This window comes from Aristolochia californica, unplaced genomic scaffold, assembly GCF_029961685.1.
Source record: "Aristolochia californica isolate CCGP_79_NKW_82.1479 unplaced genomic scaffold, dmAriCali1.0.hap1 SCAF_14, whole genome shotgun sequence".
In the NCBI taxonomy this organism is placed as follows: domain Eukaryota; kingdom Viridiplantae; phylum Streptophyta; class Magnoliopsida; order Piperales; family Aristolochiaceae; genus Aristolochia; species Aristolochia californica.
This window is the reverse complement of record NW_027181815.1, coordinates 3,367,884-3,382,127: the sequence shown is the minus strand read 5'-3', so window position 1 is coordinate 3,382,127 and position 14,244 is coordinate 3,367,884. Positions and strand designations below refer to the sequence as shown.

Sequence of the window (14,244 nt, the reverse complement as noted above, 5' to 3'; positions counted from 1 at the left end):
CAGCAATAAAGAGAGTAAATGTAAGCTAAAGAATAATCATTTGAAGCATATTATGTCACGAAAAGAAGTAAAAAATCTACACCCATTTAATGCTACTCAAAGAGAGGCTCTGATGCAGCAAATCACTGTTTTAGATGCAGAAGTGAGCAAATGATGTGCAAATCCAAGCTTTTCAACTTCACAATGCCCATCAGATGCTTACGTCTCATCTTTAAAGAAGAAAAAGTAAAGTGGGAAAGGCGAAGACAGAAAACTATCAATATGCACCTCACTGGTTTTGGGTTTTGACCTACAGCTGCTACGATCGTGCCTACGAAAGATGAAAGACGAAAACCCACTGTAAAAGGTGTTGATTAACAGTAGCCATCCGTAAGGGATGAACAAAAGACATTTTGGGTTTGACAAATGTGGAGAATCTATTATTGAAGACGAGATACAGCCACAGATTGCTTACAACCATTTCAAGTTTTCAACTCATCACATGCACAGAGTTCCATGTTTCTCTCTCTCGTTTATTCTTTTCTGGTTTTTGGTTTGTCGTGTTTTTTCCGTTTTCATCATTCCTGAATAACAAATGAATGAAAAAATTATGGGTTTCTCTGATAACGGAAGGGAGAGACAGGCTGCTTTTCTGCTTTGGCCATAATCTATTCTGGATTTCATTTTTTTCGCCTTAAGATGGTGGGGATGGGATTTTGAGGATGAATTCTCCTGAAGAGTTGAGAGAAAATAGTACACTAAGGATATTAAACACAAGAATTAAAAAGAAAGGCATTGGAGCATCGAGTTTCTGAAGGATAGAGACATGGAAGAGCCAACCCTCCCTTTGGGAGAGGAAAAACGTCAACAAGCAAATACTAGAAAAAGAACTCGAGCAAGAAAGAGATCGAATAAGTTAAGAGAGCTAGGCCGCCTCCATGCGAAGATGAAACACATGCAGCCTCTCTTGCAGCTAACCCTGCCATGGCTTTTGATTTTGGGTCTGCTCATACGAGGAGGACGAGTTCATGCAAGGGTCTAAGCCGGCCATGTTGAGAATGTCTCTGTGGGAGAAGGCTCTGAGCCCCAAAAAATCTCTCGTCAACCCATCGTTTCCACCGCCTTCTTCATTCCTGTGGTGGCTCTTTGCGATGTGTTCCATGGCATTTCCTTCTCTTTTTGGCCCTAATATTCCTCCAAAGACCTCCTGAAAAGGCCCATCAAAACCTGTACCTGAAGGTAGAGAACTCATCATGTTTTGCAGCAGCGATGGAGCTGCTGCTGCCTGTGCTTGGTCCAGAAGCCCAGCACCTTTATTGCCAAAAGCAGTCAGACCTTGAACAAAACCGTTTTCCATCTCTTCACGTGAAGAGAAGTTCAGTCCAAAACCAGTCGAGGAGGCGATAGAAGCCGCTGCCGTGCTCATGTGACCTTGCCCCGTTCTTATTACCGCTGACGGTGACGAAGCAGAAGGTTTGCTCATGGTTGCACCCATCTGAGCTGCTTTCTGGAGCAGAGCAGTTGCAGACATGTGGGGAGAGGCAACGGAGTGGAAAGAAGGAGCATTGCTGTCATGGGGAAATTGAACTGGGGATTGTGAGAATTCCTGGTCTAACCGTGATGAAAAGATTGAACTTGGTAGATCAAGGTTGTTGACGGCAGTGGGAGTTTGTACCAGCGGCCCTGGGCCTGCCCCCACCACTGGCGGACATGCTAACCATGGAGGTATTTCTGTTCTGAGGTTGAATTGCTGTCGTTGCTCTCTTGGGCTGTTGATGTTGCTGCAGCTGCTTTCTGTGCTTCTCAAGATATGAGGGAACTGGGCTGAGAGATTTATATGGGTGGTCGAGGAGCTAGCTCGTGAGGACAGAAGAGGGCTCGTCAGAGGATTCACAGTAATGGCCTTCGCGCTCTCTTCCGCCAATGCGTCGCAGAAGGCCCTATGAGTGATAAAACTATCCCTCCTGCACGCACAAACCGGAGACAAAAACAAAAAAAAAACAAAAAACACAAGGAGCTATAATTCAAACTTGTCACAACAATCCAAAAAGAAAAGCAAAGTGAAGAAAGACCGAAGGGAGACTTAGGTTTCCAATTCCATGAATTCCGGGTCCCAGCAGACATTCTTTATGGAGTGCAGTTTACAATTGTGTTTCTTCTTTGATGTTTTCCGCTGGATAGACACAGACGAAGGACATTGACTGTGTATACCTTAGATGAAATGAATCTGTTCAGAAGGATTTAATGTTTGATTGAAGGAAGCAGAGAAGTAATGAATGAAGCTGCCGAGGCCTCCTGAGCTATTCCATTCATCTTAAATGAAGTTGATTGATATTCTATTTTATTTGTTCAAGTTTGGGATTTGCTTACCGTGAAAAGAGCGTTCCACAATCGCATCTGTACTCCCTTGTACCGCAAGTCTTGGAGTGAGCCTTCCAATCCGATTGAACTGCGTAACGCTTGGAACACTTATCGCATTTCCACTTCTTCTCTCCATGCTTTCTGCAGAAGTGCTTCTTGATGCCAGTGAGGTCGCCGAGCGCCCTCGAGGGATCGTGATGCACGCATGAAGGCTCTGGGCATATGTAGACTCTCTTTCTCACCTCCTTGCTGGTTCTTTGCCTTAGCTTCCACGGAAGGTTGTGGCCTCTCCTGTGCAGCTGAAGGTTCTGATCTCTCTGAAACCCTTTGTTGCAGATCTCACAAATAAACCTATTTGTTGCCATGAGAGTCTTTGGAGACAAAGCTATAACCTCTGCATCAGGGTCTGTTTCAAATATTCAAAAAAAAAAAAAAAAAAAAAAAAAACGACATCTCATTTGGTGAAAAAAATTTAAGGTTTACAGAAACGAAAGAACCGAGTCTCGAGCTCGTATTTAGGTGAGACCTGGATTTCCTGGTAGATTTCTCTTTTTCTTTGCTGGAGGTGGATTCGGCGAAGCGTAGGACTGTTGATACTTATGGCCGTTCTCAGCTTTGTTGCCTGAAGATACACTGGCTTCGCCTGATGCAGAAGTCAAATTCGACATGTTCTCCTCCATGACCGATTGCTGCTGAATTACCATACCCTTCATCATCTGCAAAGGTGAAGCGGGTCTGAAGGGAGAAATTCTAGGGTTTCGATGAACTCTCACAAGAATTGGAGTAGATCAGGATATGGGAGCTACTGGCAACGGCGGGACTGTAATATTTCTTCATTCTACAACTTTAAACAGAAAGGGGAGCTAAAGCACCCACAGATCTAGTTCTACAAGGAAACCCGTGAGATCAAAAGGCATCAGAAGACCATCATTTCACACTCCCCCAAGCAGCTATAATAGTTTTTTTTTTTTTCAGCAAAACAGAAAAAAGAAATACTGCGAAACCGATGATGGAATCAGCACTCGAGTCGCTGTCTCCTGTAACGTCTCTTGCAGCCTGTAATGAAACCCATCTCTCTTCCGAGTTCAGAGATCCATATGATGATTCTTTCAGCTCTTTTTCTTCAAACAAGTGAAATCGAAGCGGAAAATAAATCAAATTGGTAACTGCAAGTCAAGCTCTGCAGCAAACTGTGCTTCAAAATAGACAAATAATGGAAATAACGGAATAGGGGAAAAAAAAACGGGAAGGAAATATTTAAAAGTTGTTCTGGTTATATAAACAAAAAACAAAGAGAGCACAAGGAAAAGGAAAGGTATGGAGGGGAATTTTCTGCAAAGGGTGCGAGATGTGGATGAGGAATCCTCTTGTAATCGTCCACCCATTCAATACCCACGCCCAAAAGACTTGTCTGACGTATCACTTTCTGTCTTTTCCTTTGTTCACTTCTCAAAACTAGATTTCCTTCTTCCTCAACCTTGTTAATTTATAGTTTTGGTTTCTGCTGTCATTACTGTTCCATTACTGTAAGGTCTGATGACAATACCTTTCCCTGAAAGGTTAAAAAGTCGAGTAAAAGAGTCTTTGATTTCAAGGGAATGATAAGGCTTTGATTTATTTTACTTGGGTATAGTAAAAGGAGCCCTCATCAGCTTTCTGCATTTACAATAACATCATTGCTTCATTGATTGATTTTCACTACAGACATGCTCATAGAAAACAGTTCTTTGTTTTCTTCTTTTAACTAAAAATTCCAGCTTTGCTTCATTCATTAACCAGTATCAATCAGGTCAATGGCTCGGTGACTTGACAGGAATCGCCTGATGATCAGAAGAAGGCTCTGACCCAGTTACAGTTTTTGACAAATAATAACGATGATCCAAGCACTGAGTTGATCGGGTTTTATGTGATCGTCCGAAACTTTCTTCATTCAACCGAGAGATCTCTACGTAAAGTAACCCTTTTTTTTCTCTTCAGCTTTTTCAAGCGTTAAAGTTCACAAGATGAGTAAGAAGATGAAATATATATGAAGAGCTTCTGAACAAGAAGCTTTTTCCTTAATTTACCATCTAGGAAGAGAACTCTTCCTAAAGGGACAAAAACATTTTCCAGTATGAGGACCACTCAGGTGCTGTTTCACCGATGGAGCTCTTACACCAGGTGGACCCTTGTTAATTTCTTCCTGATCAATTCTGTACCTTCGCTGCTGCACCATCAATGGAGGGAATAGAAATAGTCATGATCCGTCAAAGAATTGTTTTTGGCTGAAAGAAAAGTCGATGTGCTAGTTGTCCTCAGCGAGTCGACCCATCTAAAAACCGATTCCAAGCTCGAGCTCAAGCTTTGATTTGAATCTTCCTTGGAAAGGCTTGATTACTGTACGCAGTGGAGGATATCCCGAGTAAAAAAAAAAAGTGGTACAAACACGACTGCCGAATTGAATAAAGCAAAGGAATTAATATATAGCCAGAGATTAAAAAATAAGAGAGATGAGTCCTTGTGGAGGCTACAGCATTTCTGGGCAACAGTGTTTACGATGAGTTTGTGACTTCGTGTTCCCTCGATCAATATAAAAATCCCATTAAAAAAAGCTTTTTTCCTTGTCATTTTCTGCTTTCCCTTTACATTGATTAATTGCCAAAAAGGCTCTGCAAGTATGCACCCCCAGCTCATCACACTCCCCCCTCCAAGCCCCGTAAAAAAACACGAACTGTTTTAATAATCCAGATTACAGGCAAATAGTCTGCTCGGATAACCATGTGAAATTCCTGCTACTCTAGCACGTATTTACGAACAAAAATAGATGAAAATTCCATGTTTTCGTCGGAAACCGGAGAGGGTTGGGCAGAGAGACAGCAAATGCCCATTTCTTATCAGGATCCCAGTTTTGATAATTCTGTAAGTTGCATCGGAGAAAGCATATTCATGGGAAGTCTTGTTTTCTTATTCTCGAATTCATCTTCTCAGAGATGAGTGCCTTGTGAACGGAATAAACTCTCACATCGAAATAGAGGGGAGGTTGTTTTCAAGACAACCGATTCAAGTAAGGTATTGAATTCAAGTTTAGGCTATTATTATAGTGTTTTTGCAAATTTGTTTTACACCGTCTTGAAATGGAGAGCTGAAGGAGCTGTTTTTTTTCCTGTCGGTACAGATGGGAGGGTTCCAAGAGGCAAATTGAGCGCAATTGTATGTCATATATTACTGACAAATGGCATTGGTCCTGGCATTTTTTGTTGATAAAAATGGAGGGAACATCTGTGGCAGAAGAAGAAAGTAATTTCAACTGGACATCCAATAGGGCAACTGATGAGTGATCACTCTTTAAAGTTCCATAAATGCAGAAAGAAAAAACAATTCTCAAAAGCCTCTTTCATACCTTTCAGAAGAAGCATTTTACTGATGCAATTGCTCACCTTTGCCTTCACTGAAACGCTGTTAGAACTGGATCTTTACCCTATTTATTAGAGTTGCAATATCTTAGCAATATATATTTGAACAGGAGATTATTATTCAAATTTTTTTTCTTAAAATCCAATTAGTGTTACTTGATGTTCATTGTTTATCAAACATATTAATGATACAATTACTGTATGGAACTTAACAGTTAGTGATAACAAAAGACCCTTGAGAGCTGCTATTTGGCACCAGAACTAATAAGAGATGGTAATCTTTCATTTCACCCTTTTTTCTTTTTTTTTTTGCTTAAAAAGGAATTGCAGATAGTGGGAGAGAAGAAAACAAAAATATCATGAAATGTTCTGGTCCATATTTGAGAATGAATGAGAGACACAGTGAGGTCTGTCCTTTCAACTGGTTTGATTAAAGATGATATTCCCTTTTGGTAAGTGCCGGTGGTAGACCCTGGATGCCAAAAGCAAGCCGATGGAGCCCACAGTATGGTTGGTAGATATGCGTTACCTCATCTGTAGGTCCCACGCATGTGGGGATTATCAATTCAACAAAGTGTCATGCAAAATTTTAAATCTTCTTTATGCATCTGAAGAAGAAATATAGAGAAAAAGGTTACTGATAGATTCAGGCTTTAAGATCAAAATAAAATCTTGCAAGACACTTAAGACTGCTAGACACCCAGATGCCGGGACCTTCCTGGGCTACTTTTTGCTTTGGATAGCTCGTGAATTCTAACATTAGATGCTTCTCCATCTGCTTGTTGTGGCAGCCAGGGTGGTCTTACTGCCGAATATTCCTATTGTACTCTTCTGGGTCCAGTTTGGCTGCAGCAGTGGCTGCTTACCGGGTACACAGGCTTTTGTTTTTACAGAACTAAATACAGAAGCTGACACCCTTTTGGCAGATCATCACTTCAGTACTGATAATATCCCACTTCATTGATAAATACCACTGGTTATGTCCCTTGAGGTATAACATAAGGTATCTGGACCCTTAAACTATGACACTACCACTCAATATGCCTCCTATATCATATCAGTACCTCCAAAGTTTGAGATGTCTCAAATGATATAGAAAACATAATCCTATTAAGGATGATGGTAATAGTAAGACACAAGACCTTTCAACATCATGGCGATGGAAAAGGGAAGCCATTCACATGCATGTCACAGAACCTGGACCAATCAAGGGGCTATTTGCACGGTCATGATCAGTCAATGGAGTTGGGAGCCACCGTCTAGCGGACAGCTCCTTCTCTTGAATGCTGAGTTGGTCTTTCGAGCTGGTCATTTTCTCTGACCAAAAATGTTTCCCCAGCCAGAGTGGAGCCTAAGGCGGAAGCAAACACTAACAAAAGTTCCCCATTGTTGTCAGACTTAGCTGTTCTTGTTCTGTTTTTCATAACCAAAACAAACCTCATATTTGGTCTATTATGAACACAAATAAAAAAACAGTACACTATCTGAAACCACTCATTCAATGGTGAAACCACCCATACCATTACCCCCTCCAGAGCACATCAGTTTTTGGTTTTGACACCTACGATTCACTTAGAAGTACATAGAATGTTGACTTTCATAAAAGAAAATTTAATTAATTATCCAATAATGCAATTTGAGTACACCACAATTTGGATCAGAACGTAGAATGTTCATCTGGTTGAAAATTATAGCAATCTTACGAGCGATGACACAGTACCTCTTCACATTGGTTTTTTCAAGATCAATGAGCTTCCCAAATGTTACCAGAGAAACTTATCAAAATTGAAAGGGGGAACATGAAAATATGGAATAAACCCTAGAGATTTACCGGTACACGAAGGCCATCATAACTCAGTTGAACATCTAAACCTTCCGAGTTCTTCAGCTTTTTAAGTTCTTCGTTGACTTTATCATGGTCCATTAGATGCATCATCCCTTCATGCACAAAAACAGGAGACTTAATTTTTAAAAGAAAACAAATAATAATTTTAGTCACTGGTTTCATGTGTGACAGGTAAAGCTCACTCTTGCCAGCATGTTGAACAGATGGTTTTAAACATTAATCTTAGCCATTACAAGTTACCTCCAATGGGGAAAAATGAAAAAGGAAACTGTTGACAAAGATAATTATGGTTTTGACACGAAAGAATGGAATTTACCTGTGAAAAGTGTTTGCCTAGGTTTAATTTTTCGAACTTCCTCAAGAGCCTGGAGAATCATTTGAAGTTGAAAAGATTTTAGAAATTGATACTAGTTGTGACAGACTAAAAATGTGAAGAGTATGACCAGTACCCTCGGCAGTCCAAAATGTGTAGAAGAAGAACGATCTGGCCTTAGTGCATCCTACATAGTCCAATAGAAACAAGCACAAATGGATATAAGATGATAATCCAAAAAATATATATATTTCAATGTGTAGCAGGATCTTACAGTTTTAAAGAAGAATAAGAAACAGGTTTACCAAAATCAGAAGTTCACAGTCTTTGAGTAGCGAATAAGTCTCTTCCGGTATCTCACTCACATCACTACAAACATAAATGGAAAAATAGCTCAAACCATGATACTGCTACAAAACTAATTAGGAACTCAATTCCAAACTCGAAGCCTGATAAGTTTTATAGCCACCATGGGAAACAAGTAGTTGTATGTATTACCTTATGTAGCATACATTGCCAAACCGAAAGCCAAGGGAACGGTAACCTTGTCCATGCCATACGGGCAAAGGAGTGACCTAAAACAGTTGATGCCTGTATTTTAGTATTAAAATTGACAGACAGAACGAAAGATTCATATATGGTATCTCAAATGTCTCACAGATTCTCACCTTTAGAGATCCATTTAAAGTATTTAAACAGTACCCAATCTGGAATTGTTTAAAAATACTATCAAGTGTTTTCAGTAATTATCATAGTATATTACCACTTAACAAGTTTATGAGCAGGCACACTGGCTAAAAGCCAAGAAGTTTCCCAAATAGGTCCTAGACCAAAACTCAAAAAGTAATCCCTAAAATTCCTTACCTTCAGATCATGAACAATGAAAGGTTTCTCCTCTATGATATTGAACTGCAACTCAGAAACAGCAGCGCCAGGTATAACAACACTCGTATCCACTAAATAAAAATGAGTTTTCTTCATCACCTGAAATCATTTCCAAATTGACTTACAAAATGAGTTCTATGTTGGGCTAGGAAAATGGTAATGGAAATCCTTGGTTTTCAACCTCGAAATCACGCTTTGCAACATAAATTGGGATGTGGGACTGGACATTGTTGGTCCAGTCACGTAGATCATCAAGACCTGGATCACAGGCACAACCACGGTTAGTCTTATTTATAACTGCTCAAAGCACTCATACTACCATATCTACCCATATTCTTGCAGAAACTTATCTGCTGGCAGGGAAATAGCATATACAAGCATATAATTACAGCCATAAGTTTTTTATTTTCTTCTTTTCGTTGCAAAGAAAGGACAGAAAGCAATATGAGCAGCTCTTTTATTATTTTTCAACCAGATCAGAATTTGCTTCCAAGTTTCAGGTTATCAGATACAATTTTTTGAATTTCTCTAATGATTGTCAGGACTTGAACCGCTTGACACTAGAAAAGAAACTCAGACCCATAAGCTTAATTCAACCATATGATATCTTCAAAAGGAAAAGGAAGTATCTCCTCCAGGTTTAGCTACAAGTCAAACTTAAATTTAAGATGTGTATTTTGTCCTATAAATAAACAGACAGGTAGCACTATTCACTTCATCAATTTCATCTCTAGCTATGCTTCAAATGCAGAATTGAAAGTTCACAGCATAACCCTTCAGAATGCTCAGAACGCAGAGTTAGGACATGATATATGCCCAGCTCTTAATAAAGCTACTCAATACAAACATTTTACTAATCCAACAAGAATACATAGCATAATGAATAGAGGTTTCCCATCTCCAATATTGGCTTGTGGAGAAACTAGAATTAGCTTTGATATTACAAGCTCATGCCTCTAAATTAGCTAAAAGGAAATTGACTTTAGTTAAAGTGATAACGTAGCATGAAAAAAATGTGATAACAACCATTAGTGCAAAGGAATTCATCAGACAATCCATCCATGATGCAAATAATAATTTGGGAATACCTTTTATCAGTACCAAATCAGATAAAATTACCATCACATTTTACTTTTTTCTCTAGTCAAATGATAAGAAGAAATAAAGAAACATTTACTAGAGAACATGTAAGAGACCTCCTATTGCGTCTGCATGAGAATGAGTAATAATGACCGCATCGATTGTTCTTAGCCTGACAGAAATTTCACTTAGTTATAACTAAATTTAAAGGAACAAGAGATAGGAATGAAAAAGAAAATAAAAATAGACGAAAAAAAACAGACTAAAAAATGGATAACTAGTGCAGAGCTCAGAATCCTTTTGAATGAAAATACCTAACACAGTACCATTTAGAAGAATAAACCTCATTGCTAGAATACAAGAATAAAAATTATTGTTAAAATAGCATAACAATTGTAAAATGTTAGTTCTTAATGATTATTATTTGTTCCATTACATTTGAATTAGGACTTGCACATTGAAGAACCATTGTAAGGAGTCTCATCTGATGCAATATTCAAGTCAATCTTGAGTTCATTTCAAGCTTGATTCCTCCAGCTATAACTCACCATGAGTTTACTCTTACAAGCTCACAATCAGATTGAGCTTGACAAGGATGATAATAGAAGCCAAATTTGGCTTGACTTAACTACAATGATTCACAGGACAAATTTGATTTTAAAGGTTATAACATCTTATTATATCAAGAGAGAAGAATAGCCGCCCTGTTTAAAGTGAAAACTAGGTCTGATAAGTCACGGGGAAAGAGATGATACGGGAAAAACAATGCCTTGTATAAAAATTATATTCATTAAATATATTTAAAATATGTTATTTTTAACTTTTTCTAATTTTTACAGCATTTTTTAAGTCTGCACTAAGTACAAAAGTTATCAGACCCAACCCGACCATCAACCCTATCAAGTGGTAAGTCTTGGTCAACAAGTTCAACCCCAAAAAGCAGGTGGCTGAATGGAATGATGCCATGAGGGGAGGAGGGGGGGAGCTCATCGCCCTTTCTGTTCTATGTGCCGGCATGGCCCTTCCCCTGTACAAGGAGCACACCACCCCCCGCCACACACACACACACACCAAGGTCTCAATGAAACAAAAGGGAGTGGAAAGGGAGACTCGCCTGGTTCAGACAAATTCTCACTGTTCACCAGTCAAACTGCAAGAACCAACCTGGTCAGCCAGTTTGTTGCCCTCTCTAGGGTCTTTAACTTTCAACTCTAGATAGGGGACCGGTCTAGTGGAACCCAACAACTAGTTGGTCCAGCTAGGATTTGATAGCATTAAGAAGTACAATAAGTTATTTTACTAAGGGTGTGTTTGTACCAATAAGAAACTGTAGGAAAAAAGTGCAAAAGAAAAAAATTTCTAGCATTTGTGCTGGTTTTAGGTGTTTTCACCTCTATTCATCTTGGCCCACAAAAAGTTAAAAGGGGATAGAAAAAAGAAGTTTTCTAATGCTACAATACACAACAATGGGAAAAAAAAGAAGAGAGAGGGCACAACAGCAAGAAACCAATCAAAGAGAAAAAAATTCAATAGGAAAATTGGTTAAAGGAAAAACGATTTTTTCTTTATTTAGTTTTTCTATGATGACACAAAAGGTCCCTAAATATCATTTTGTTCTTAATGCCTATGAAACAATATTTAACTGTCAAATTTATGTACAATTTCATAAGCCTGAGTTAAGTCTTTTACACTGTTAAAATATGACCATTTCAAAAGATTTAATGAAGAAAATCTTACCCAAATAAAGGAAACCATCGAAGAGCAGTATGGTAGAAAAACCTACAGAATGCCCATTAGCAAATAAGTTTCTTCCCACTTCAAAAATTTAATATTTAAGCATAAAAAAGACCAAAATCAAACAACAGAACATATAACAGAACATATAACAGAACAAATGAAATGGCCAGATTCTGTTCAAACATTAGTAATTTGTTGGTATACATAAGTAAACACAAGAAAAAACAACATTTTTTGCTTCAGAAACCAAATTGACACTCCACCTCTCTGAAATTGGAGCAACATCCATGAAGAGTATTCAATTAAACAGTAACAGAACAGTGGTAAACAATCACAAGCTTGGTTCACATTAAACCAGCAAGTTTCCTTTTTCTTTTGAAAACCATTAGAAGGAGACTTGATTAAGGCTGAGGAAAGTCTAAAGATGAAAAATACAACTCCAGAGTGATAGGAAACAATCAAGTAAAGGATCACAATATTTCTAAGCAGCAGGTACATATGCCAAAATTCAATCAAATCTTGGTTTACGCTTCTGTTTTGGTTGATCCATTATGAAGAAATTTTATGGTTTTGACTCCCACTCGACACTCAAGCAGTTGTTCTTTACTTTTAAGTACGACTAACATTTGTTTTTCTCATCAGCAGAGTCTACTATATGTTTCAATATACTACAGATGAAGTACGATTTTTTTTCCCTTTTTTGTTCTGCTCTTTGACATATTCACCTTTTATTTACTTTGTATGGTACTTAATTTGATGGCAGTTCAAGAATCTTCCCTCAATCATCTTTCTTTACTTGGTTTAACCAGCTATATAGAAAACTTTTTGTTGCAAGACCAAGAGTGATTTAAACAATTAAACTAAAAAGCATTTGAAATAAACTAGCTTAATTATGACCAACAGAAAAGAGGCAAGTGGTATTCAGTTAGCGCAAGAAAACTGTAACCTAAAGAATCATTCCATACTTGCCAGCATCCACCAGAATGTTTTGTCTTCCAGAAGAACTAAGATAGCGAATAAGGATGCTTGTGTTCAGCCTCTTGTTTTTATTTCCCGGTACTGTTGCCTTTAAGCAAACCTGGTAAGACAAACAGTGAATAGCTGCTACCTCTTTCCCAGAATGATCAACAGCTGCTATTCTAAATTCAATTTTGTCAACTGACAACCAACTTTGACGGCAAGGTTTTTCTTGAAGTACTACCTCACAATTCTTTAAAGGTTTAGTAAGGCAGCTCACTCGAGGAATTCCTTCACTAGTTCCTGAGCCTAAAAATATAACCTCAGACCCACCCGAAGATAATTCAGTAGCTGCGTCAATGACACCTGCAGCACAAAGTGGAAGCCATTTCAGTAAATCAGGTTCTAGTCAAAATTCAAACTAACAGAAACTATGAAATACAAGCAATACTGCATTTCAGCTGATCGGGGCAACAAAAAAGCAAAAGAAGATGAGGATGCAGGGAAGATAGCAACTTGGACTACTTGACACTTTGCGAATTGAGTGAAGGGAATAAAAACGTAAACCATATTTGCGAGCAATTGCTCGACAATCGATAGTTGAAACAAGTATCATAGACATAAGATGGTAACCTACTTGATGAAAACAACACAAAATGTGAAAGAAAAGGCCGCATTAGATAGAATAGTCAGAACATCACTACTAGCACAAACCAATTTGGAGAAGGAAACGGCATGAAACGCTCCAGACAGCATACACAGGAGCGGAGAAAAACGATAGAAGCACACGTTAGAACTGTAGAGTCAAACAGATACTCGTCCTGCTTCCTAATACACAGGAATATTCATACATAACAAAAGGGATGTTAAAAGAAAAAGTTAAAACAAAGCAAAATACCATAATGGGTATCATCCAAGCTTACGTACTAGACTGAAGACGTGCTTGGAAATTCTGCTTGAAGGGCGAGAAACGAAATCTTTTCAAGGCAAGAGCAGCAGCGAGTCGAACTGGAGCTTTCCATGGTAGGCGGTATAAAATGCAAGAAGCAGGGACAGATAACGCAGCAGGCGGCAACAGCAGCTCCATGGAAACCGAGCATGCAGATTGCAGAAAGCAGAATCAAACTTGAGGGGATTTTCGTTTCATCGGAAAACAAGCTATTGGCTCCCCAGGTCGAAGTCCACGTCCACACCAACCAGATCAGAAAGGGGGAAAAAAGACCACCGGACTAGTGTATATTCTGAAAGTGAGGGACGCAAGTAAGTACCGTCGATTCTTACAATCGCTAAAAAGAAAATTGAAAATCCTCATTTCGCTCGTAACCAATCGAAGTAGAAAGGGCCTTTACATTTTGGCAATAGAAAATTTTGGAATCGGTGAATGAACTAAAAAATCGCCTGAAAGTTTTCCCTTCTTCCTTGTTTTTCACTTTGTAAAGCGTAAGTGTTTACTTCATCGGTAACTATAAAATATAAATCCGTTCAGGCCCCAAGCTTGAAGTCATTCGGATCATTTCTCCGACATAACTATTTTAAGGAATCTATATTTTTTTTTTTGTACTGGTAACATATTTATTATTTAATTATATTTTTTATTTAATAAAATAAATTAAAATTAAATGATCTAATTTTGTTAAACTCATTAAAGAATATGGGCCACTTTCTGGGTCTTTTTGGAACCCACCAAACAAGAG

The 14,244-nt window shown here is 38.5% G+C and overlaps 2 protein-coding genes across 4 annotated transcripts; both read right to left on the bottom strand.

The window, feature by feature from the left end:
• Positions 1-719: 719 nt before the first annotated feature.
• LOC137949920 (protein indeterminate-domain 7-like) lies at positions 720-3,778 on the bottom strand. Its single transcript, XM_068796165.1, has 3 exons — positions 2,867-3,778; positions 2,350-2,746; positions 720-1,943 (listed from the first exon to the last, which is right to left on the bottom strand). Exons 1-3 carry the CDS (start codon positions 3,054-3,056, stop codon positions 953-955), a joined length of 1,578 nt encoding a protein of 525 aa, XP_068652266.1. The 5' UTR covers positions 3,057-3,778; the 3' UTR covers positions 720-952.
• A 2,461-nt stretch (positions 3,779-6,239) lies between these two features.
• Positions 6,240-13,970, bottom strand: LOC137949522 (putative hydrolase C777.06c). 3 transcript variants are annotated; one of them, XM_068795586.1, is made up of 13 exons: positions 13,478-13,970; positions 12,795-12,916; positions 12,559-12,671; positions 11,594-11,635; positions 9,973-10,028; positions 8,958-9,034; positions 8,756-8,875; positions 8,390-8,466; positions 8,197-8,260; positions 8,028-8,078; positions 7,895-7,943; positions 7,564-7,670; positions 6,240-6,266 (listed from the first exon to the last, which is right to left on the bottom strand). In XM_068795586.1, the coding sequence occupies exons 1-13, from the start codon at positions 13,635-13,637 to the stop codon at positions 6,258-6,260; spliced, it is 1,047 nt and encodes a 348-aa protein (XP_068651687.1). In that variant the 5' UTR covers positions 13,638-13,970; the 3' UTR covers positions 6,240-6,257. The 3 variants fall into 3 exon arrangements, with proteins under 3 accessions (XP_068651687.1, XP_068651686.1, XP_068651685.1); XM_068795585.1 differs by lacking the exon at positions 6,240-6,266 and having other exon boundaries at positions 7,384-7,670; positions 13,478-13,791; positions 13,900-13,916; XM_068795584.1 differs by lacking the exon at positions 6,240-6,266 and having other exon boundaries at positions 7,384-7,670.
• Positions 13,971-14,244: the final 274 nt, after the last annotated feature.

Excerpts from the sequence above, each read along its gene's own strand:
- LOC137949522 (XM_068795584.1), bottom strand. The coding sequence starts at position 13,637 with ATGGAGCTGCTGTTGCCGCCTGCTGCGTTATCTGTCCCTGCTTCTTGC. Across the intron at positions 8,079-8,196 it reads ACTGTGAACTTCTGATTTTG|GATGCACTAAGGCCAGATCG; the intron begins GTAAACCTGTTT and ends TGGACTATGTAG. Across the intron at positions 7,944-8,027 it reads CACATTTTGGACTGCCGAGG|GCTCTTGAGGAAGTTCGAAA; the intron begins GTACTGGTCATA and ends ATGATTCTCCAG.
- LOC137949920 (XM_068796165.1), bottom strand. The coding sequence starts at position 3,056 with ATGATGAAGGGTATGGTAATTCAGCAGCAATCGGTCATGGAGGAGAAC. Across the intron at positions 2,747-2,866 it reads AAATCTACCAGGAAATCCAG|ACCCTGATGCAGAGGTTATA; the intron begins GTCTCACCTAAA and ends TATTTGAAACAG. Across the intron at positions 1,944-2,349 it reads TGTGGAACGCTCTTTTCACG|GAGGGATAGTTTTATCACTC; the intron begins GTAAGCAAATCC and ends TTGTGCGTGCAG.